Source organism: Xenopus tropicalis, chromosome 2 (assembly GCF_000004195.4).
Source record: "Xenopus tropicalis strain Nigerian chromosome 2, UCB_Xtro_10.0, whole genome shotgun sequence".
Taxonomy (NCBI): Eukaryota; Metazoa; Chordata; class Amphibia; order Anura; family Pipidae; genus Xenopus; species Xenopus tropicalis.
Genome location: NC_030678.2, coordinates 64,656,097 through 64,680,660, shown reverse-complemented (window position 1 = coordinate 64,680,660; position 24,564 = coordinate 64,656,097). Strand labels below are relative to the sequence as shown.

General features: G+C 37.9%; 1 protein-coding gene across 15 annotated transcripts in view; it reads right to left on the bottom strand.

Annotated features, from left to right (window-relative positions):
- Positions 1 to 24,564, bottom strand: part of nfasc (neurofascin) — a 136,010-nt gene that overhangs the window by 5,727 nt on the left and 105,719 nt on the right. For 5 of the 15 annotated variants that reach the window (XM_004910696.4, XM_031896832.1, XM_031896830.1 and 2 more), the window contains 7 exons: positions 21,881 to 22,054; positions 14,967 to 14,981; positions 5,977 to 6,150; positions 5,469 to 5,585; positions 2,721 to 2,873; positions 1,687 to 1,818; positions 443 to 512 (listed from right to left, as the gene is read on the bottom strand). In XM_004910696.4, coding sequence (XP_004910753.1) covers positions 443 to 512; positions 1,687 to 1,818; positions 2,721 to 2,873; positions 5,469 to 5,585; positions 5,977 to 6,150; positions 14,967 to 14,981; positions 21,881 to 22,054 — 835 coding nt within the window. Of the gene's footprint in view, positions 1 to 442; positions 513 to 1,686; positions 1,819 to 2,720; positions 2,874 to 5,443; positions 5,586 to 5,976; positions 6,151 to 14,966; positions 14,982 to 21,880; positions 22,055 to 24,564 lie in introns of those variants that run through there. The other 10 variants (XM_031896838.1, XM_031896836.1, XM_031896841.1 and 7 more) reach the window with 5 other exon arrangements.

The following is a 24,564-nucleotide window of genomic DNA, read 5'->3' as shown; positions in this document are numbered from 1 at the left end:
TTCCAATCCGTTTGTGGATTAGTAAATCGGCCCCTTAGTAGGAGAAACAATAGCTTATCTGAAAACGGTCGTATAGTGCAGTGCTGGCTCCTTCTGAAAGCTCAGAATCAGGCACAATACACTGCCTACACACCAATATTACAGCTAAAAAAATAAATTTATTGGTTCAAGAATAGCATTTTAAATGGTAGTATCAATTATTTGCAATGTAAACAGTGTAATATAGTAATAAAAACTATACTATAAAAAGCATTCCTTCTCACTTTCTTCTCACTCCTTCATTCTAATAGATACTGTATATCATGACCTGGATGAATGAGAATCTTCATAGACATTTCTTCTCACAAATAGAAATTCATTATCAGTTTATAAAGTAAAACATCTGTGCTCATCCCTATATAAATGTAATTGTATATGATCACTAAATCAGTATTTTCCTTACCTGTAGTCAAATGAGCCATCCCCCTCTTTGTTATCATCTGGTCCCAACGCCACCTCCTTCTTTTCTCGCACTGAAAAATGTAAATTCAGATTTAATTCATATTGCTAAATATATTTTTTCTTGTTATTTTAATACAGTTAAAAAGCAAAGGCTTTTATGTAGGTTAGGCTTTAAGGCTTATGTGAATATGACATCTGAATCTAAAGTTTACTAGACTAGATTATGTTGTCTGTTTATTGCTACGGCTTGGACATTCCCAGGCTGTCAAACATGCAAAGCCCACTATTAAGGATTTCATACATGGATGCATGGCCAGCTGTGTTAGTGGCTACATACTCCATACCTTCACAAAACCTCAGACATGCTGCAAGGTAATTAGCCATGCTGATGTGTGCTTTATAATGCAATTTATTTTAAGTTTCTAAATACTTTAAAGAAATAAATAAGTTTCCCAAGGAATAGAGCAAATATTTAGATTATTGCAGTAGCAACCCTGCCCCACCCCAAGTGCTTTAAGATTCGGGACAAACTACATTAACAAGAACTTTCTCGATAGTCCTGCTCCCTTATGGCACAAACTTAGGGAGCCATTTACTAACATTTCTTTTTTTTCTGGATTTTTTAGTACTAGAACACAAAAAAGTTTCGGAAAAAAAGTTGCAACTTTTCTGTGATTTATTATGCATGAAAACTTCAACAGCAAGATCCTTGATTATAAACAGTATTTATACAAAATAATTCCTTACAAGTTATGTAGTGATATTTTAAATAAAGGACTGTTATTTGTAAATGAACATGGTATGTTTATAACACAGTTTAATTATATTTCTTTTTTTACTAGTATGGGCTTCTAGAAAAAAAGTTTTTTTGCCTAATTTCTCCAGTAAAAATCACCCCTGGATAACCGTCAACTACAAAATTACCTAAATTATTTCAAAAGGCCAAAAAGCCCATGAGCACCTACAACATGTTGCAGTTAGCTGAACTGCTACTATAGCTCTTAGACAAGTTGATCCAGGGACTGGTCCGATTGTCATCTTGGAGTCAGGAAGGAATTTTTTCCCCTCTGAGGCAAATTAGAGAGGCTTCAGATGGGTTTTTTGCCTTCCTCTGGATCAACTAGAAGTTAGGCATTATGGTTGAACGTGATGGACGTTTGTCTTTTCTCAACCTAACTTACTATGTTACTATATTTTATGTCACCTCTGCATTTAACAAAATTGTTTTAGGGCTATACTTCTTACCTGGGTATTTGCCTCCTCGGCTTCTTTTGATAAAACAAACGATCAGCAAAATCAGTACCAGTAGAGCAACTGCACACATGAGCCCAATAAACCAGCCTTGTGTAGCAATGTCAACTTGGTTCTTGGTGTAAGCTGCCAGTAGTAAGTAAAGTATTGGTTATGCTTTTATATAGACACAAAGGGACAATATCATTTTAGAAAAAAACAACTATTGCTCTTAACCACATAAAGACATCTCTATGAATCAGTATAGCATAAAAGATGTGTCTTTTGAATAGAATTTTCATATCTGCAATCAGTAAGGGTACACATTTTATTTAAAATACATTGAATGCATAAGGGCTACACATCCAGGAAGACAATACAGACACTAGTAAGTTAATAGGCCGTTGATGTTGTTAATTATGCCTTGTAGGCATAATGTTTTATGTACAATACATAAAACAAGTGAATGTGACTATTGCTATTGTCTTGAAGAAAAAGAAATTTCACAGGAGCAATCCACAGACAAAACGCCTAATATGCCATTTTCTTTAAATGGGCACCGGAAAATTAAAAGTAAGCTCATGAATTGTTTATTTTTAAGTAAAACTACACAGTTCCTATTTAAGTCTGAAATGTAGACATGGTGAACACTTAAAACATCCCTCATTTTACCTGATAAATTAAAGGAAAAGTCTCAGAATCTAAGAATAGCATCCATGTAGGTCAGAAATAGTAATTTTTTATTGTATTAACTAATTTGCTTATTTTACACCTTTTTACATTTGCTAAGATATGTATTCCTGTTGCAATGCTTTTACAATAAAAAGGCACAAAAGAGACAGCAATTATAAAACACTAGACATCTAGCATCTCTAGAATGTGTAAAATATCCCACCTCCAGCAGATGCCTAAAAAATAAAAGATTTTTATTATGAAAATGTTATTAATGGATTCTAAGATGTGAAAAATAAAATAATCACTACTCCAGGCAAAATGTCCTGTTTGTTTAAAACTCTCAGCAAGTGATAGAATAGGAGGACATCTCTCACCTGAGCTGGTATCAAATGTCACATATAGGCTTGTGACTGACGGGTGCTCCTGGGAGTAAACCCGCACCCTGTAGGTCATCCCAGGCACCAGATCAAACAGTTGGATAGAAGGGACATGAGCCTTAACAGGAACAGTTTTCACTGTATTATTACCTGACAGGAAAGAGCTAAAGGTGAATGCTGTCCATGTCATCAGAGAGACTATGGAGAGGGTTGCCAAAGTCAAAGCTGCATGCAGATAACCTAGAGTACGAAGGCACTAAATGCTGGATCTGCCAGCCTAGAACTCTGGACTGCATGGTAGCTACTCCTGCACTCATACTAGCCACTCTCCTTACCTAAAAGGCTATTTAGATTGTGCCAATGTTTTGCCTAGTGAGCCCCAATCCTTTTGGCCCATCCAGGCAGAGGGTAAACTGCACCCCCAGCCCCTCAATATTTACACAACTGCTGGCTAAATTAGGCACTTTACTGTGAAGGATGATCTGCGAGCTTAACTAGATAAGCTTTTACTTTTGCGGTCTGTACTACATCCACCTATAATGGAATATGGCTGCAAGGTATCTAGGCATCAAAATACTATATGAGAAAGCCTATTCTAGTTCATGGTCATTAAGTACTGTTTTATACAAATGCAATCCCTTGTCTCTGCTCTACCAGTCACTAGACTTTGTATATATTATATTCAGCACCTGGGCTCAGTCTACTTGATCACAGCTAGTAGAGTAAAAATCTGGCGTTTAGATGATTATGAACTTTAAACTTTAAAAATTTAAAACTTTTCTGGAGTAAAGTGCAGTACTACAATTTAACTTCCAATTCATCTCAACTCTAGTTCTGTTAATTCCAGCCATCTTGTTTAGTTCACTTGTTATAGACATACATTGTCATGGGTCCTACTCTGTGAATGCTCTCTGTCTTATTTCCTTACTCTGTTTCTTACTGGCTATGCCCCAGTACTGTAGCTTATAAAAAAAAATGCAAGAAGCATGGCTAAATCAAATCACGGTGATGTACCTAAATTCCAAGCCACAAAATCAATGTGTGATACAACACAGTAAATAAATAGTGAAATAGCAGAAAAATATATGGTATAATTATAGCAGCACTTAAAAGAATAGCAGTGTTATATACAAGTTTTTTAAAATAGTTATAAAAAAAGTGGGTGAAACTCATGCAAGTACAAAATATACTTGTTGCCTTTCTCCAGTTATTGTTGTTTAATTAAAAGAAGAAACACTTATTGCTCTGAAATGGAGCACACTTTACACACTGCACTGTCCCTGACCCCTACAGTTAGAGGTAGAAAAATTTGCCTGTTTTCCAAAAAGCCTTGAGGTTCATGTATTTTTTTTCGAACCTAAATTACACTGTTAGCGCAGGGGCACAGGTAGCAGATCATCTACTTTCCTCCATCTGCATTTTGTACACAGGCAGAGGAAAGCAGATCCCCCTTTTATGCATGCACTCTTGTAGCTCCATTAACAGGCCCAGCATCAGCCTGTGTGGAACTACACAGAGCAGTTAGCGGTGTGGAAACCTGAAAAAATACATTTTCACAACATTATAAATCCATTATAAATACTGTGTAAATTCAAATGTTTTTTTACAAGGGCAAATTATTGAAAAAATTTTCGTAGAAAAACTGAAGATCACTGTTAGCAGAGCTGTTTCCTCTGTGGATTACACTGCACATAGTAATAAAGTTTAATTATTTGTAGATTGTAAGCTCTTTTGGGCAGGGCCCTCTTCACCTCTTGTATCGGTTATTGAGTGCTTTATATGTTACTCTGTATGTCCAATGTATGTAACCCACTTATTGTACAGCGCTGCGGAATATGTTGGCGCTTTATAAATAAATGTTAATGTAATGTAATTACTAATTATTGTACTTTATCTTTGATTTAATCTATCTATCTACAATTATTTTAAAATCACCAATAAAAGAAAATCTTTAACTAGAATGACATAAAGTACCTTATAAGCTTTTCAAAAAATGTTTGATCTGGATTTGAAAAAATTTAGAAATAAATTGAACAACTTATATCAGCAACTTGTATTACACTGCTATTAATTTAATTCTGACTTTTTCAAGTTATTCTAATGTATACAGGCACTGCAGGAGGTAAATGAATAAACCTTTTCAAGCTTAGATATCTGTCTAAATAATAATTAAATAATACAATTTAAAAATACTAGAAATCAGTAAAATCTACACTTATAAACTGCATCAGCAGCACATTAAGACTCTGAAATAGGGGGAAAAGTTGAATTCAGAGAAAATGCAGCATCTAGGAGAAAAAAGTTAATTTGGTCTGATTCTGTTGTGGGTGAAAGAGTACAATTAAATGTATAATTTCTTACATCCTGAGCACATAACATAGACTGCACACCAGATATTTTCAATGAATAAACGCTGAGAGTGCATTGCTCCTGAAGTGCCTTTTAGCCAATGTTCCCTCTTTGATGTACGTGCATGCATACAAGTTATGATACCAGCACAGAAAATATTTTATTCCTACAAAATGATTTAGTCCTTGTACAGAATTATTTATCAACTTGCATATATATTTTATAAAAAGTGCAACAAGAGAAAATTTGTCTCCATGTCCTTCAAAAACTTAGAGGGAACATTGTTTACAACTTATGAGTTTGAACATAGCAGTATGCATGGGTGGTACCATGGGTGGTATGGGTGAGGTCATGGCAGTAGCTACACTCACCCCCTCATGCAGAAGTGATGCTTACTGTCAGTATACTCAACCATAAACACAGAGCCTGGCTCTAAGTTATGCATCCAGGTGATGTTTGCCCAGTAAGTGTTGGGTAATGCTGTTAGGTTCCATAGAGATGGTCCAGTGGTGGCTGAGGAAGCGATTTAAAAAATGTTAGAAACAAAATCACTTCCTGCCTATAAGGACAAATTACTTGTATATAAAATACAGCTAAACACTTTAGTTGCTACTAAACTATAGTTTTCAATAACAGTAAACAAAGATAAAGAATGAAAAAAAACTAAATTGGTACCAAAAATGCCTATTTTGTAAATCTATAATCAACGAAAGGACTTAAACTGCCCTAAAAAATAAATATATAGGTAGACAACCTAGGATTCTCTGTTGTTAAAGGAGCAATATTGCCCTGTTTAGCAACCTGTTCAGTACAAACCCTATTTATTCAATTTATATTAAGTATATACTGCCCCTTTAGAATAATGTACAAATGATACCTTATCATATTCTAGCATGCTCAATACCTATATTAGGAATTCTAGTAATGGCGACCAGCGAACTTTCTGTACCAGCAGTAGTCGTTGTGACACTGGTTGTACTGGTTGTAGCTAGAAGAGTGGTGGCACCAGATGAGGTTGGGGGAATAGTTGGGACCTCTGTGGGAGCATCTGTGACAGGTGCAGGAGACTTAGAAGACACTGAGAAAGAAGGCAGAAGAACACTAAAAACAAGGTTTCAAAATCCAAACTAAACAAAAGGAATTCTGGGAATGAATTCCAGACTCTTAAAAAAAAATCCCATTTACATGGGTTTATCCTATAGGCTACAGCTCACCCACTGGGTTTGAAGCTGAAGCCAGGACAATAGCTGATCAGATTCCCAACTACAGACCGGTTTCGCCCTTCTTGGGGGCTCATCAGTGTAGTGCAGGGTTTTCTGATCAGCTTAGGTAGTCATTATGTGGTTCTACAAACAAATAAATAGGGTTGAGGAGACTGCCTCATACAGACAAAAGCAAACAAAATTCCCAGAATTCCTTTTGTTTGCTTTTGTCTGTATGAGGCAGTCTTCTCAACCCTATTTATTTGTTTGTAAAATCCAAACTAGCATTCCATTCGGAGTGAAAGAGTTTCTTGCAGATATTTTTATCCTTTAATATTTTATCACAGACACAATACAGCACTTCACGCACACAGTTAACATTGTTCAAATGGAAGTAAAATAAACATATTTTCATCCATATTTTACTTGCCTTTCTATTCGGCCTCTCTCGAACATTCATTCATTATCCTGTGATGTCTAAACACTAGTATCAATGACATGGTCACCCAGAAACCATATTATCTATTTTATAGAATTTATCTGTATTGGAGCTTAAATTCAAAGCTGGAGAGATGCAAAGCAAGAAAGCTCATTACACACATGTATGCTAACCAAGCTGGGACACTGCGGGGGGGGGGGGCACAACACTCAATGGGGTGCAATTCTTGCAAAATTACTATTGTTTCCCACTTGCTTTTGTTAGCCCGCACCTTAAGTGGGGGAGAAAAGTTTTTGTGATAACATCTAGGGTAGGTGCTTAGGGGGAACACCAATTAAAATAATAAAGAAAATCATTTTGCATAAAGAAAGGAAATATAATTTTAATCATCTTTTAACCATACATAAACTGAAAAAATTCTGATGACTTTCTGTGGATTTTTTTACCATTAAAGCAGAATCTGTCAGTCTCAGTTTGTCCTCTGAATTTCATTTTCTTTTATTAATGTATAATTAAAAGTTATTTAGAATTACATATTTCATTTATGACACTTAATCATTTTTCATACTTTTATTTAACTTGTTAAAAACTTAGGAGAAGGTATGGAAAGTAATGTATTAGTTTTCAGTTGACAAAACTCTACAGCCCAATTAATTTAACCCAGGATGTGGCATCCTTCCAGCAGGATCTTGACAAACTAGCAACCTGGAAGGCTAAGTGGCAGATGAGATTTACAGTCGATAAATGTAAAGACATGCACGTGGGACATAAAAATATGCAAGCCACTTATATGCAAGTACCCTTTAAGGACATATACAGCCTGCATTTGCCTACAATGTATATCAGTTGGGCAAGTCTCTCCCACCCAAATGGCATAATTTGTGCTGCATATATCCCCTCCGCTTGCCAGCACCATCAAAAGCAAATAGCAGCTTTCACTGGGTGGCCATTTTTCCTCTTACATAATAGATACAAACAGCATACACACACAGACCCTTATTCAGCATACATTTCATCAAGAATGTAGGCTCACACAGGCTCTGCTTTGTTTGAGCTGAGCTCAGGAGAGAAAGTTAGGAGAATAAAAATTGAAGCAGACAGCTAGAGCTGAGTTTCTATGGGAACCAGCAATGCCATCTCTTCACTGGCTGCTAGACTGGAGGGCGTGTTTAGTAATCTCAGTTTAGAACAACTGAGCATGGCCACAAACCAGAAGTCAAAGCTAATTCCTGAGGGAGGGGGCTGAGTGGGTTACAAGAGAAGAAGGAAATCTAAGTGATAACGGGGATGCTGCAGCCTTACTATTAACCTCTGGACAACCAGTGTGGTAGATACTGAAAGATTTCAAAAAGGCTGTTCACTGATTAATTTTTTGTGTGTGGGGTTTACATGTCCTTGCACTGGGCAAATCCATAATGGAAAGTTATGACAAAGACTGGGCAGGATGGGATTGTTTATGCTGGAGAAGATGCGCTTATGAAGTGATATGATAACTATGTTTAAATAAGAGGATCATATAATATTCTCTCTAATGCAGTGTCCAGTGGACACAAGGTCACCTATTCTGATTACAAAAGGTTTTTTTACACTGAGAGCTTTGAAGTTGTGGAATTCTCTCCCCAAATCAGTCATACTGGCTGATACATTAGATAGCTTCAAGAAGGGTTGAAGGGATCAAGAAGTTGATCTAGGGAGTTTTTGGTCCAACTGCCATCTTAGAGTCAGGAAGGAATTTTTTCCCCGCCTACAGTTTCTTTGCCTTCCATTGGATCAACTAGGCAGTTTATATTTAGGCATAAAAGGTTGAACTTGATGTGTTGTTTTTCAACCTAACTTACTGTAAGACTATGGGCCCGATTCACTAAAGTCCGAAATAAGGAGTGCTATTTATAGCATGCGTTAAAAATCTTATCACTTCTTATTTTTCGCTCGATTCACTAAAAGGACACTTGTCATAATTAAGAAGCGATGTTCTTGGCGTTATTTATCTTGCGACAACATATTTTCAAGCAATATATTACGCAGCGCACAACATATTACGCAGCGTGCGATATTTTACGCAGAGCGCAATTTACCCACGTAACCATTACTTTCTGAAGACTACCGTTCTGAAAATTTTGCGCTCTGCGTAAAATATAGCGTGCTGTGTAATATGTTGTGCGCTGCGTAATATATTGCTTGAAAATATGTCGTCGCAAGATAAACAACGCCAAGAACATCGCTTCCTAATTATGACAAGTGTCCTTTTAGTGAATCGAGCGAAAAATAAGAAGTGATAAGATTTTTAACGCATGCTATAAATAGCACTCCTTATTTCGGACTTTAGTGAATCGGGCCCTATGTATTATACAACATTTTGTATTTTCATAATTTCAGTGGAGATCTTTTTAAATACAGGGACTGTACTTTGTGCTGTGCTTTGCATTATGGATCTGATGCACTAAGATGCAACACACAGAAGGCACCTGCACTGCAGTAGACTCAGATGCAGGCACTAATGTGCATGCAATTTTGCACCAGTAGGGTACCTACCTTATAGAAGTAAGTTATTTTAATGTCACCAGGAGCATACATGACACTATAAACCTTACCAAAAATAACAAGTTTGGGTCCCCATCCGAAACACAGGCAAGCAACAACTCCCTTCTACCTCAAGCAGCAGTTGGGTCACGTTTATTTACAGATACCCCCTCACCCCCTGCAACCAAGTGGTCCGCCTGAACATGAACAAGCCTTGTTATATAATATGATCATTCAACCTAAAACACACACACTTACTACAAAAAATGGCAACAAAAGTAAACAGATAGAGGTGAAATAAAAATGACACCTCCCTATGACTGTGTACATTTCTGAGAAAAAAGAATCCAACAAACACTAAAACTGTCTCAACATTTTGAGAATGGATACCACAATTTTTTCCAAGCATGAATATTCATTTTGCTCAAAGTCTTTGGGATACTTCAACATTATAAGCTGTAGCCATACAGGTGTTAGAACATTTTTTTAGTCATGGCCCAAAGAGTGATGTTATGTTATTTTACACTACATGGAGACATACTGGTAGCCAAACTGGCCAACACATTGGCACACACTGGTAGCCAAACTGGCCCTAATTCACTTATTTGGGTGTATGGGCAGCCTGTTATTCCATTTAGCCAATTTCCAAAATCATCTCCCATTATGATAATTGTCTGAACATATGTACAATTGTGTCCAGTAAATCACCTCAAAATTTTCACTTTTTTCTCACAGGTCATTAGGTAACCATATAAAACACCCTAAATATGAACACCAGAGGTATACCGAACAGTTTGATATCCAATATACATAGATTTATCAAAGTACATGTCACTTACAGACCCAAAAATTATACCTTGTGCACACTAATTTCATGGCTTACATTTACCTAATTCATAAACACAGGGGCAGATTTGTTTGTGGCAAAGCTTTTTCTATTTTTTATGACATTTCTGAAAATCACCTAAAGATTTTGCAATTTGTCACAGTCCCCTTGACTGCGTATAATGTGTTGTGAGACCCCCTAACTGTACAGAGACGCCCATTAAACCATACATTTTTGAAAAGTACACATTCTGAGAAATCAAACATGGGTAAAGACTACACCAAACTACAAAACAACAAAGCTTTCGTAAACTTAGCAGTTTTTTATACATACAATCACCCTAAATATCAATGCCAAAGGGCTGCTGAACAGTTTGATGGCCAATATGCATAGATATACCAAAGCCTGTGGTTATGTACAGACCCCAAATATAAGCAGTGCATATGAATTTTTTTACCTGCCAACTCAGCTTCTGCAAACAGAGCCCTGACTGCATATTATGTGTCGTAACACCCCCTAACTGTACAGAGACCTATATATATTTTTGAAAAGTACATATTCTAACAAATCCAAAACAGGTGAAGACCAACCAGCAAAGCTACACTAAAAGAAATACAGCAAACAACAACAACAATGCAAGTGTAAAACTGCAATAAAATCACAAAAATGAAATACAATTAGGCAAATCAATGAAATAACAAAATTAATTATTTTACTGTGTGGTTAGTGGTCAGAATAATTGATCCAGTGGTCACGCAGTGAAATAAATAGTTTTTAGGGAAAAAACAAAAGACAAAATCTTAAAATAAGAAACTAAAAAAAATGCAAAATTAAGTACCGTATATACTCGAGTATAAGCCGAGTTTTTCAGCACCAAAAATGTGCTGAAAAAGGCACCCTCGGCTTATACTCGAGTATAATTTGGATTTGGAGTCTGTCAGTCGGCCCGCGCAGTTACAGCCCGCCCGCCCGGTCGCCCCCGCGCGTGACGTCGTCACTTCAACGGGGAAGTAACTGCAGCGCGCGTTGGTGCCTGAAACTGCTGATAGGTGCTGGCGGGTCCCTTACCGATTGCCCCTTACTGGAGGGCCCTTTGCGACATCAATTGTAACTAGGAAGGAACTGCCTGGAACTGCTGATCGGTAACTGCCTATTGGTCCCTTAGCGATTGCCTCTTACTGGAGGGCCCTTAGCGATTGCCCCTTACTGGAGGGCCCTTAGCGATTGCCCCTTACTGGAGGGCCCTTAGCGATTGCCCCTTACTGGAGGGCCCTTAGCGATTGCCCCTTACTGGAGGGCCCTTAGCGATTGCCCCTTACTGGAGGGCCCTTAGCGATTGCCCCTTACTGGAGGGCCCTTAGCAATTGCCCCTTACCTGCACCGACTTCCTTCCTCAGGAAAAGCTCCTTGCAAGCCTCCCATTAGCAATAATGATGTGCATAGAGGTAAAGTTCAGCGACAGATACTGTTTACAGACTGCAGTATACATTTATATACATAGTAAAATAAATAGAACTTATGTTGAAAATATATTCTGTCTATTATCTTTGCTTTATTGCGATTGTCTTAACAATAAGCAGAATTTATCTATGTAGAGGAATTTTCTGTGTAATCAACCTCACCAGAACTCTATATCAAGCAGCTTCCGTTTCCCAATTTAACCCATGAAATAAAAAAAAATACATTTTTGAGAATAAAACAATAACTAAAAAATAACTTTACTTTAAGGGCAAGTAAAATCCCAGAGCAAGTGGCTCTTAAAGATGTGTAACATGGTATAGGACTTTTTGTAATACTTTCCTGAAGGTTGAGTTGCCCAGTTTTATATATTTATATATCTGAACATGATGGTGATAAAATTAATTCCTGATTCATGAACTCACAAAGCAGTGACTTTAGTTTACCCAACATTCATTCATTTTGGTAGTTGACTGTATTTTGTATTTTTGTTTTGTATTTTTTAGTTTATATTTCAGTGTGTGAAACATATTAATTCTGCACTTCAGTCTGTGAGTTCAGCTAACCTTGGACCCTGTGTCATGTGCGCGCAACCCTAGGCTTATACTCGAGTCAATAAGTTTTTCCAGTTTTCTTAGGTAAAATTAGGTACCTCGGCTTATATTCGGATCGGCTTATACTCGAGTATATACGGTATGTATGTGTCTGTTTGTGTATACTTGTGTGTACACCTCTAAAAGTGTGAATGTGTGTATATGTGTATGTAAATGTGTAAATTTGTGCAAAAGACAACCAAAAAAAAAGGCAGAAAAGCAGAAAAAAAGATACATTTAGTAAAAGGTATGTTGTGTGTGTGTAAATGTGTGTATATAGGTTAAAAAAAGGCCACTTACCATTTTTGTGAGCAGGAGGGCCCTTGACTGCACTGAAGGTCCCAGGATTGCAGAGTCTCTGCAGCAGGAAGTGAGTGGGTGGGCTCAGAGGGGCTGGAATAGTAAGCTCAAACAGCAGACACGAGTGCTATCATGTCTGCTGTTAGAAGTCAGGTGCTGCGACAATCGCGTTGTAGGACTGACTTGCCAGCCCCCTTGGCTAGTTATCTAAAAGCTGCCAGTGCAGTGAGAGAAGCTTGATCTGCAAAGCACATATATGATACATACTTGGCAGATAAAGCATTTTCTGTGAAGTACATATCACATCCAATTCCAATTCTTTAATTAAAGGCATTATTGACTTTTAGTATGATATAGAATTGCCAATTCTAAGCAACTTTTTGGTTGGTCTTCAATTTTCCATTTTTATAGTTTTTGAACTTCTGTCTCTTTCAATCTTTTAAATGGGTGTCACTGACCACATCAGCCAAAAAACTATTGGTCTGCAAGGCTACAGTTATGCTGTTCTGTCCCCCTCCTGTTCATCTTTCAGTCTCTCATTCAAACCACTGCCAGGTTGCTAGGATAAATGGACCCTAGCAACCAGATAGCTGCTGAAACACTGAGAACTGCTGAACAAAGAGCTAAATAATACAAAAACCACAAATAAAAAATGAAGATCAATTGCAAATTGTCTCAGAATATCACTCTCTACATCATACTAGGTGAAGAACCCCTTTAAAGGTATGGGATCTATTATACAGAAAACAGTTATCCAGAAAGCTCTGAAATAGAACAATGCTAATTTGGAAAAACAATTCCTGATTTTTGACTGATTTGCTTTATCTGAATCATAAGAAATTAACTGAACTTGATGATAACTAAGCCATGTTGATATCTGGCTGGCTTCGTATCTCAATACTTAAAAGTTTTTCATTTATTTATCAGATTTTTGGTTCAGATCTCACAAGGATGAAACCCGAACAGCCCAAAGAAAAACCAAATTGTTTGGGTCAAAACCAAACAGATGACAAACCCTTACTGATGGGTATTAGCCATTTTGAAATTGTATATGCAAACATACCTACCGTTAACTAATCACTTGTCTTACCAAAGTGGGACATGAACAATTATTTTCATTGAAATTATGTTCCTGTGCAAAATGTTGCATCATTGTTGGACATTAATGCACAGTTAAAAGCTGCCCTATCTGTATCTACTCAAAGCAGAGAGAGCAGAACAGTCACAGTAAGCACAAATAGGTGAAATATTTGTAGACAGAAAAAAAAAGTCCAACAGATCTGGCACCCACTGTAAAAATAGACAAAATTAAACACTACATTGGCACTACATGCAATCTACCAAAACATAGCAGCTGCTCACATGATGTCTAAGTTACTGATCAAGAAATAAGAAAGGATTCTGTAACATGCTTAAGCAAAAACAAAAAAAAAATGTGGGTGCTAGCTAATACGAATCATTGATCATCGGCACAAATGCAAAGCAATCTACAAATCCTGCATGCAAGCCAAACACAAAGCAAGTGCATTGTTGTAATCCCATCAACCCATTACATATACACAATTTTTTACCACTTTTAAAAGTTTAGCATAATGAAAGAAAATGTAATTCTAAGCATATTTCCAAAATACCTTATTTATACATTTTCAGTGGTTATTTGTAAAAGTAAAAAAATCTGTTAATAAGATGGCTTCTGCTATGTTTAATTTAAAACTAGTTGTGCAGAGAATATGAACAGCCATACTGATTCTGCTTTTAATTATATATACAATTTTAAAACCATTAAAATGTTTAAATAATGTAGACAGTTACTTAGAACTATAAATTCTTTAAAGGAGAAAGAAAGGTAAAATCTAAGTAAGCTTTATCAGAAAGGTCTATGTAAATACAGCCCTAAGCACTCACAGAAACACTGCACTGAGTGTTGTGTCTGTTGTGTCTGTTTTCCTGTGCCAGAAACACGCAGCTCTCTCCTCTCTCCTGCTACCCCCTCCCTCAAGAATGCTAAGAACTCACTCCCCCCCCTTAGGAATGTGGATCTGAGCCAATCAGCAGGAAGCTTCCTTCTAGTCTTACAAACTGAGCATGTACACCATGTACAGCTCAGCGTTTTTTCTTCCTGTTTGGCTTCTGATCATCTGAACAGGTGAAATATGGGGCACTATTGAGAAAACTGAAGGTATGCCTGCAGCTTGATATTAACTCTTTATTAAATCCTGTTCTTGTGTGGCCATGCCCTTTAATAATAAAGCAACAAAAAATACCTATTAACAGTGCTTTACAGCACTCGTTTTTGATTCTTACATCTTTGCAATTTAATTGTCACAGGAGTTAGTATTTGGGATAAATAGAAAAAAAAAGAAAAGCTGGGCATGCTGTCTTACATATTTTATTCACCAACATGGAAAAGATAATGGTATCCAAAACAAGTGTCATCTGTCAAATATCATCATGTTTTCTCCAAAAATAACTTGCAAAATATTAGCAACTTTGCTGAAAGGGTAACACTGTGCATGCATGAAACCAGTGATTGTTTTGTCTGTGCCAGTACTATACCTGACGTGGGAGAAACTGCAGAGCTCACAGAAGAGAAAGCCAAAAGAAAGTAAGGAGCAGGGTGGAAAAAGGAGAAAGAAAAGAGGAGACACATGAACACACAGACAAAATGACACAGAGGAAGACAAAAGAACACATAAGTACAGTACCCTATATGGAGTCACTCAGTGGCTACTAAAACCAATAAAGTGCTGTCTTGCATAAAAAAAGCACATTAGAAGAATAAAAACGTTGCCTATTTATGGATAGTGCGCAACTAAACACATACCTCCAAATATTTAAAAAACAAAAAGATCTTTTTTTGACCATGCCCATTTTGTGGCCACACCCCCAAATACCATATATATTTTAAAAACATTCATTAGGCAAAATTTTTGTTTAAGATCGGCTTTTCACTCTTCTGCGCATGTGATTGCCTGGGCTGTTGCTGTTTTCTCCTAACAGGAGCACCAGTGTAATTTGTCAACAGTTAATAGCTCAGGTGATTCCAATTGCTCTGATACAGAAAATACTGGACTAGGTACATCATGTGTTTCTATAGGGAATTCATCTGGTACAATGGAAACATCCTAAATATACCACAGATATTTTTTAGGAGTCAGGAGAAGGCCCCCCCCAAAAAAAACAACCAAGTAATTTCTAATTTAAGTAAGTATGTGCTTACCTAGGCCAAAATTTGTGCCAGTCTTTAAGAGTGAGAGTGATAAGTTTAAATTGGAGGTTGATTTATTTCGCTTCCAGTATAATATAAATGTATGTGATAATTATAGGTATGAGCCAGAATTGTCAGTGAAGAGATTTTGTCCTAAAAGCACATTAGATCCACCTAATACAGAGGGATGTTCACAAATTGTTTAAGATACTATACAAACTTGTCTAAATTGGAGATAAAGGCTGTTCAAACAATGAGATCAGATCGGAAGATTGTTCAAGCTGCTGATTGAGTGGGTCAGTTTTGCTGAGTATGTTTCAGTTTTTGTCTGTTAGGCTGATGCCACACGAGGCGTAGGACTGATACTTTCGGCAAGCGGAAAAACGCTTGGCGAAAATTCAGCCCTACGCCTGCTACTTGTGCCTGCACCCGAATGAATGGAATACGCTCGGGTGCAGGCACATGTAGCCGATATATGCATGAAAACGCAAGACTTTGCATTGTCTTGCGTTTTCATGCGTTTCAAGCGTTTTTACGCTTGCCGAAAATATCAGCCCTACGCCTCGTGTGGCATCAGCCTTACTGCGGGACCACCAATTAACCTCCAGTTAACCTTATGTTGTTTGTATGATGAATGTTTGGTTACCTTAAAATGGTTCTCAAGGCACATAGTCTTCACCCTCCTACTTTATTAAAATCAATTCCATATTCACAATTTGTGCCAGTTTTACCCAACAATTCTGATGTTGAGGTAGCTCAGATACAAGCAAAGGACATTCTTAATAAATCTATGAACATCATCAACATACACATTTGGAAAAGGAACTGTAGAGAGCATAGAATACAATGTTCAGTTTGGATTATACACCTATGAGCAAGAAGGTGAGAGATATTATTAGAAATTGTGCAGATGGATTCCAATCTGTCATTTATTAATATACCCCCTCCAACTCCTTGAGGGACCTTTTGGTTGTCACAGATTTTTTGGAAGAGAGGAAAACACCAGGACATCTGGTTATCTGAAAATCTAGATGTTACTGATGCAATGGATGTCTTACTTGTATTTTTCTTTTGACACAACAAACATTTCCACGTCCCCAGAAAGGCAGGGATTGAAGATAAAACATAAATTTATGTGAATGGTGTTTTTCATCACTTATTTGTGTGGACTCAATTATGTCGGTAAATGCGTTAACTCCTTTAGACTCAGAATGAACAATCATAAATCCAGTATAAGAGCTTCTTTGACTATAGGTAAAGCAGAGACACTATCGGCAAAGCATTGTCTGGCTAAGAGACATAGTCTACCAACTCTGCCGGTGTATACAGATTGATTGTGGATTATATCTCTGGCTAATTAGACTATGGATTATTGGTTATGGGAGTGACTGATATTTTTAGCATATATATTATAACCCTTCTTTAGCCCTGGGAATGCATGATAGTGTTTTAATAAAAAAAAATTCTAAATACTGATGGTGCCATGTAGCTCATGGGTTGATAAGTTTTAATTTAAAAAAAAATCTTTATGACAAATTAAATATTAATTGATATATGTGTTGGTACTGGGATCTGATTAATTTATACCATATGAATTTTGTATACTCTATACCTCCATATGGATTATTTTTAGATGGTTAAAGTCTTGATTTTTTTTTTTATTAACTCACAATATGAAGTATGGTCTGTAGATGGACTAGATGAGCATAGTTTTTTTTAACTTAACTTATATTGAACTTGAATCACTTATGGTTACTTATGGTCAGTGAATTGTTACAATTTAGATGGAAACAGTATTTTTTTTTCATATTGAACCGTTACATTATTGTGTCTCAATAGCAAAGAGTTTTATTTATTATTTTCCATATCTGTAGCACATTGCACTTTAGAAGGTTACCTGTGGTCGTAAAAGATTTAGTGTGTGGGATATTTAAGCTGTCTGCTCATTTCCTGTTTCACATCCTCACAACTGTCCCAGGTGGACTGAAATGCATTGATGTCTATGGCAGCTTGATGGAATAAATATGTATTGCCAAGTACCATGAGTGTTTACTCATTCAGGAACTAGTGGAAATTTATTGTAATTTATAAGTGATTTATTGAAAAAATCCAATGTTTCGAGCACTTCTGTGCTCTTTTTCAGGGGAGAGGAAGGCCACAGCAGTGCTCGAAAAAACAGTTTTTTTCTCAATAATTCCATTTCTCAATATTTCCATTTTTGCACTACTTCCTGATGGAGTGCATTACCTTTTATGGTGTGTATATATCAGGGTTTATCTGTTTCACATAGTTTAGAGCCATACGTCTCCTAATAGGGTCATTGAGATCCCTGGTGTTCCATGATATGAGTTTTAGATTACCTGCCATTGTTTGAAGTATAGAAATGCTGTAAGTATCTCCCTAGGTGCCTTCTTCTTTTACCCACTGAGGGTAGATTAGGGTATATTATCTATTTCACTTTTTGAACTCCAGCATACAATTTTATGATAAACCCACATAGGTATATCAAAGTTTATCTTATCAAAACATATTCCCAAACTTTGAAGGCTACTTTTCCCAAAACCATAACTTATATCATGGTAGCACGAACCCTTAAACAGAGCATCAACCCAAGATAGTTGGGGGTTGTGAGTGCTGTCTTCGGGGCAATGGCACCCTTCCAATTAATGCTGGGGGAGATAAAGGCACTCGGTGACATCCTCTCATGGAAGCAGTGGGTGTCAATCCCTTATGGTGAGTATAGCATGAGAGGTTATACGTTCCATCCCAGGGAGTCCAGCCAGTCACAAGCTTCGGTCAGAGCTTCAAAGAACTTTGTACACATAGCAGTTTGTACTCTAAGCCTCGACTGATATATCATAGAGTAGGGGAGCTCCTTCTGGTACAGTCACCAGTAACCAGGCTTTGTCTTTGGAGTTCTGCCAAGTAGTCAGGGTAAAGAGAGATGTTGGTGTTATTATGTTGTAGTTGTCCCTCCTTCCAAGCTATTGTGAGAAGCCTGTCACTCTCTTTGCAATTGTGTATGCGTGCGATCACAGGCCTTAATGAGGCCCCTGGTATAGGAGGTCTCATGGGTATTCTGTGGGCCCATTCCACTGAGAATGCTGATGTTGTCAGGGACGGCCCATTCCTTGAGGGGCTGTTCCACAAAGGTTTCGGGGTGGTCTCCTTACTCTTGCTCCAGGAGGCCTATAAGGTGGATGTTGCTCCATCTCGCCCTGTTTTCAAAATCGTCTGTCCACCTTTTTTCACCACTGTTCCTGGCATACATCTTCCAGAGCCAAGATTCAGGGCCTCCACCGGTGCTGAGCACTCCCTCGTGCAGATCATGTTTTATAAAGGATAGTTCCGCTTTTAACTCATCTGTTTTAGATAAGTGGTAGCCTGGCAGGTTTGTTGGCATTGCTGTACTGCCTTTAGTAAGTCATGTAGGGTTGGTTGCGGCTAGAGTTCCTCTGTCTGCGCATTTTGCTCAGGTGGATCGGGTTGGGGTCACTACAATACCCAACATGGTGTTGGGTATTTCAGCGGCATATGGCATACAAACTGTTCAATGCGAGCAGGTGCCTCCGGTTTTCATTTGTTGTGATTTTTCCCTTCCATAGCTGGAGGGGGAGTGTTACCCCTTCAGTGTCAGCTCTCAGCTTCCCAAAGTGTGGCATTTAGACAGGATATATGAAAGCTGCACAGAGCTCTCCCAAGACATGTCTTACTCCATGAGCAGTAGACCACGCTCCTGCACATGTATATTTATGAATTTGTAATGTTTTTATAAGGTCATTCAAGGATAGATATAAAAGAACTACTTAAATACATATTAATACTATTCCTGGTAAAAAGTATTACTGTAGGGCACATGACTTTTTATTCTTAGACTTACTAAAAGATTTACATCTTTTAAATATTAGCTAACATTTAACACACACACATATGGATGTATATAATCTACAGTTTAGTCATTTCCCTATGGGTCATCCATGGCAGGCTAGATGTCAAAAGCAGAAAAAAGCATAGGGAAAACTGGTACTTAGCCCCAAAGAAGAAACAACACGGAAATACAGAGAAAACTGAACTCAGCAAGGGGGACAAACGCAGTACAGATTAAAAAGTGTCCTTTTGCAGTACAAAATGCAAAGCCAAAGTTAGACAGAGTTATGTGGGCCCTTGGCAAATGGCCCTTATCAAAACAGGGATCCCCAACATTTTGGGGATGAAAAATGTTTTTGGGTATGCCAAATAAGGACCCCATTTGGACTGCTTGCCTGAAAAGGGCTCTGTTTGGAGTAAAACTGTGTGTTTCCAAAACTTGCCCCCAAGCCAGAAATTTAAAAATGAGCACTCACTTTGAGGCCACTGGGAGCAACATCAAAGGGGGTGGTGAGCAACATGCTGCTCATGAGCCACTGGTTGGGGACCACTGTAATAAAATAACCTTGTAAATGGCATATACCTGTTACTGTGCACATTACTGCAGAAATGCACTTGAGTGTTTTCTGGTCTAAAGCTGGCCATACACGTGGCGATCTCACGATGTTTCGTATGACCGTCGGTCGCACGAAACATCGTCAGATCCGCCACACACCATTCAGGGCTGAATCGGCAGGTAAGGAGGTAGAAACAATAGGATTTCTACCTCCTTCTGCCGATTCAGCTCTGAAGGGAGAATTTTGGTCAGGCGCCTTCTATGGCGCCCGATCAAAATTTTCTAACCTGGCCGATCGGCGAGTCGACCGATATCAGCAGCTTCCTGCGATATCGGTCGGCTCGCTGACATGCCATACACGCACCGATTATCGTACGAAACGAGGTTTCGTACGATAATATCGATGCGTGTATGGCCACCTTAAATCTGCTGCTTCTGTGCAGTTTCAGGTGGATTCCTTTCATGTCAGGTGGATTCCTTTCATGTCATTTACTGCATAAACATCAGCATTTTCTTCTCTGTTGTGTGCACTTAATTGGGATTTCTCTGAAACCTACTTGGTGATACTGTCTGCCAAACAGACAGTATCACCAAGTACAAACAATGTTTATTTACACATTAGGAATAATCATATATTACATAAATAAGATAGCTCCAAATATGTAAACACTTATTTGGGGTATTTAAGAGTAGTCATACTCTTCATGTAATTTCTCTTGAATCATGTTGCTTTGGTGTAATAACGTCACAGACAAATAAAACCATACAGGTCCAAGAAAGCAGATTCATTATGGCCACTATTTCTGTCCAATGTTTATCATGCCTGTATTTTGTTGGCATTATAAATAAAATTTGCAATGCATTTATTCTACACGCATCGTTTCAGACTCTTACCTGGGGTACCCATTGCCTCTTACTGCCTACAGAATCATTACAAACAGCCTCTCGCTGTGTATAATAAGCTTGGCGCATCACTACATAATACCTTAAGGCTAATGCCACTCGAGGCATAGGGCGGATATTTTCGGCAAGTGTAAAAGCGCTTGCTGAAAAGTCCGCCCTACGCCTCCTACATGTGCCTGCACCCGAATGAATGAGATACGCTCGGGTGCAGGCACATGTAGCCGATATATGCATGAAAATATCCGCCCTACGCCTCGTGTGGCATTAGCCTTAACTGGGTATATGGTATGGTAAATGGTATATTGTGCTTTGAGATATCACTACAAACTGCCTTTTTCTATGTATAATGTACTTGGTTATGACTATAAACTGACTTTCGCTCTGATAATGTTTTTGAGATATAACTTGAAACTGCCTTACACTGTTTATAATATGCTTGGGAATGACTACAAACTGGCTTTCCCTACGTATAATTTGATTGAGGTATCACTTCAAACTGACTCACAGTGTTTAATGTGCTAGGGGTATCACTTGCAGCTTACAAGAATTAAAAATAACATGACATGTTATTTAACAATGACATGTTATATAACAATAACAATATCATGTAAATAATTTTGCATACTGTATGATGTGAAGCCATAGGTCACATGGTGGCAGCAATTCTGTCTTAAACCCATTCATTACTTGGACCTTTTGATATATAGTCAAAAAGCAACCCACATATGGAGATGGCATCATTAGGTCAGTACCACTGATGTTATTTAAAAGGTTAAACACATTTTTTTCATTGAAGTCAAGACAAGACAAGACAAGACTGCTTCATTGGCATTCTAGCAACAAAGGACTGTAGAGTACATCTCACTCTACGAATAACATATAATGCTGTACATCAAACACTGGCCTGTGTAAACTACAACATGTGTTTGCTATTACCTTCATCCAGTCTGACAGGAGACTCAGCTGTGATGACTTCCCCTGCACCAACCTGCGTTCTGGCATTGATAGCAAACCGATACCGGGACACGGGATCTGTTCTTTGCAGGGTATATTTGGTTTGATTACGTGAAAGAGTTTCAAATACAGCCTTCCCTGTTCTGGTGCCATTAACTGCAAAAGAAGGGAAGGCTTTAACAAGGATATTTTATCCAATATATATATATATATATTTTTTTTCCTGTTGGTTTAAATTTCAAACTAGAAATAACTTTAAGATAAGAATTCATTTGTTTCACATCAGATATTTAGACAGAACAGGACAAGGAAACTGATAATTATTGGGGGTGGTAATTTGGAATAACCTTGGAATCTAGCTGGCACTATTTATTGTGCAGTGTAAAAAGCTGTGTAAAATAAATGGCGAATTTCGCTGTCTGAATGCCAGATTTAACATTGTTAGTTTACGTAAGTTCCGGCAGAAGAAAACACACGTAAGGAAATTACACTGTTTTTACGCAGCTAAGCCTGGTGATGTGTAGCAAATTTTGTCACAATTTTTTATACAGCTTAATAAATAGGCACCCTAGTGTTTCCCAAGGATCCCTTGCTGTTGTCTGTAAAGTTTGCAGGTGCCATATATCATCGTTAAGTGAAATTCATGTGAGTATAATGGATCCTTGGGAAAGGCTACAAGATGGTGATGCAGTGCTAGAAAAAAGTACCCTATGCTGGGATGTTCTTTAAGTAACCAGAGCTTAAGCCTGAAATCCAAGGTTAGTGAATACAGTGGTTTGCTTAAGTATTCACCCCCCTTCCTTTGCATTTTTCATGTTTATATATATATAAAAAAAAAATAAAAACCACTAAGCAAAAGACTCACAGACTGGGCAAGGAGGGCATTAATCAGAGAGACAGCACAGAGACCAAAGGTAACCCTGAAGGAGATGCAGAGTTCCACAGCAGAGACTACAGTATCTGTCCATAGGACCACATTAAGCCGTACACTCCATAGAGCTGAGCTTTATGGAAGAGTGGCCAGAAAAAAGCCATTACTTAATGTTAAAAATAATAAGTCACGTTTTGAGTTTGCCAAAAGGCACATGGGGGACTCCCCAAATGTATGGAAGAAGGTGCTTTGGTCAGATGAGACTAAAATTGAACATTTCGGCCACCCTTTCTGGCGCAAACCCAACACATCCCATCACCCCAAGAACACCATCGCCACAGCAAAACACGGTGGTGGCAGCATCATGCTGTGGGGATGTTTTTCAGCAGCAGGGACTGGGAAACTGGTCCGATATTCTTGAGCAAAACCTGTGTCAGTCTGCCTGTTATTTGAGACTGGGATGGAGGTTCACCTTGCAGCAGGACAAAGACCTGAAGCATACTGCTAAAGCAACACTGAAGTGCTTTACGGGGAAACATTTAAATGTGTTGCAATGGCCTACTCAAAGTCCAGACCTCAATCCAATTGAGAATCTGTGGTCAGAATTAAAAATTGTTGTTCACAAGCAAAAACCATCCAACATAAAGGAGCTGGGGCAATTTTGCATTTAGGAATGGGCAAAAATTTCCAGTGGCAAACTCATAGAGACTTATCCAAAGCAACTTGCAGCTGTAATTGCCACAAAAGATGGCTCTACAAAGTACTGACTTTAGGGGGGGTGAACAGTTATGCAAGCTGAAGTTTTCTGTTATTTTGTCCTATTTGTTGTTTGCTTCACAATAAAAAAAAATACTCTTCATAGAAATAATCTTCAAAGTTGTAGGCATGTTCTGTAAGTGAAATAGTGCAAACTCTCAAAACAATCCATTTTAATTCCAGGTTGTGAGGCAACAAAACATGAAAAATGCCAAGGGGAGTAAATACTTTAGCAAACCACTGTATATACACTGAGGAGCCTAACAAATAGGCAACCTATGTGAATAGCACTTTCCTTGTCCTTTAACAGAGAATTACAAATAAAATATTCGGTTTAATCAACACTTTGACAAATACATTGGCTTAAGCAGGCGGTTTTACCAAATTTAGTCTATTAACTTTCCTAAAACATGGGACCAGATTCAAAACACAGCAGTAAATACTTGTTAAGAACTGTGAGTTAATACTCTGGAAGAATAACTCCTAAATTCACTGAAGCTGTTAATTCAAAAATCATAATCCTTGTGTGTTATTTAGACCAAATGAAGTAAATCTGCAGAAACTCTCTATCATTTTCAAATCTCTATCAAATTCTCTATCATTTTTTAATTAAAAGCCTTCGTATATTGCATGTTATGCTATTCTCCTGACATCAGCTCTGCTCACAGCTCCTGTAAACCTACACAGCCAGTGGCCGTGTCTCTCTGTCCTAATTTTTTAAAAAAGCAGGGGGCTGCATTGTACGAGACTTGGAAAAAAACAAAAGTAGGGACTGTCCTCTACCAGACTTGGAAAAAAATACAGGACTTTACTGGAATATCATTGGTCAGCTGCTGATAAGAGAATGTCAGGCAAAGATGAAGAAGTGAAACATGAGCAGAGACTGAAACATGCAGGCTCCTAATAAAGCTGCAGACACTGAGGATTACAAAGCTACATTTAAAACAACTGGTTTTTCCTACGCAACATTGGCAAGATCCGTACCTTTCTTTTAACTGTAATAGCTAGGATGCTCATGCATGCTCTCATTCTATCTAGA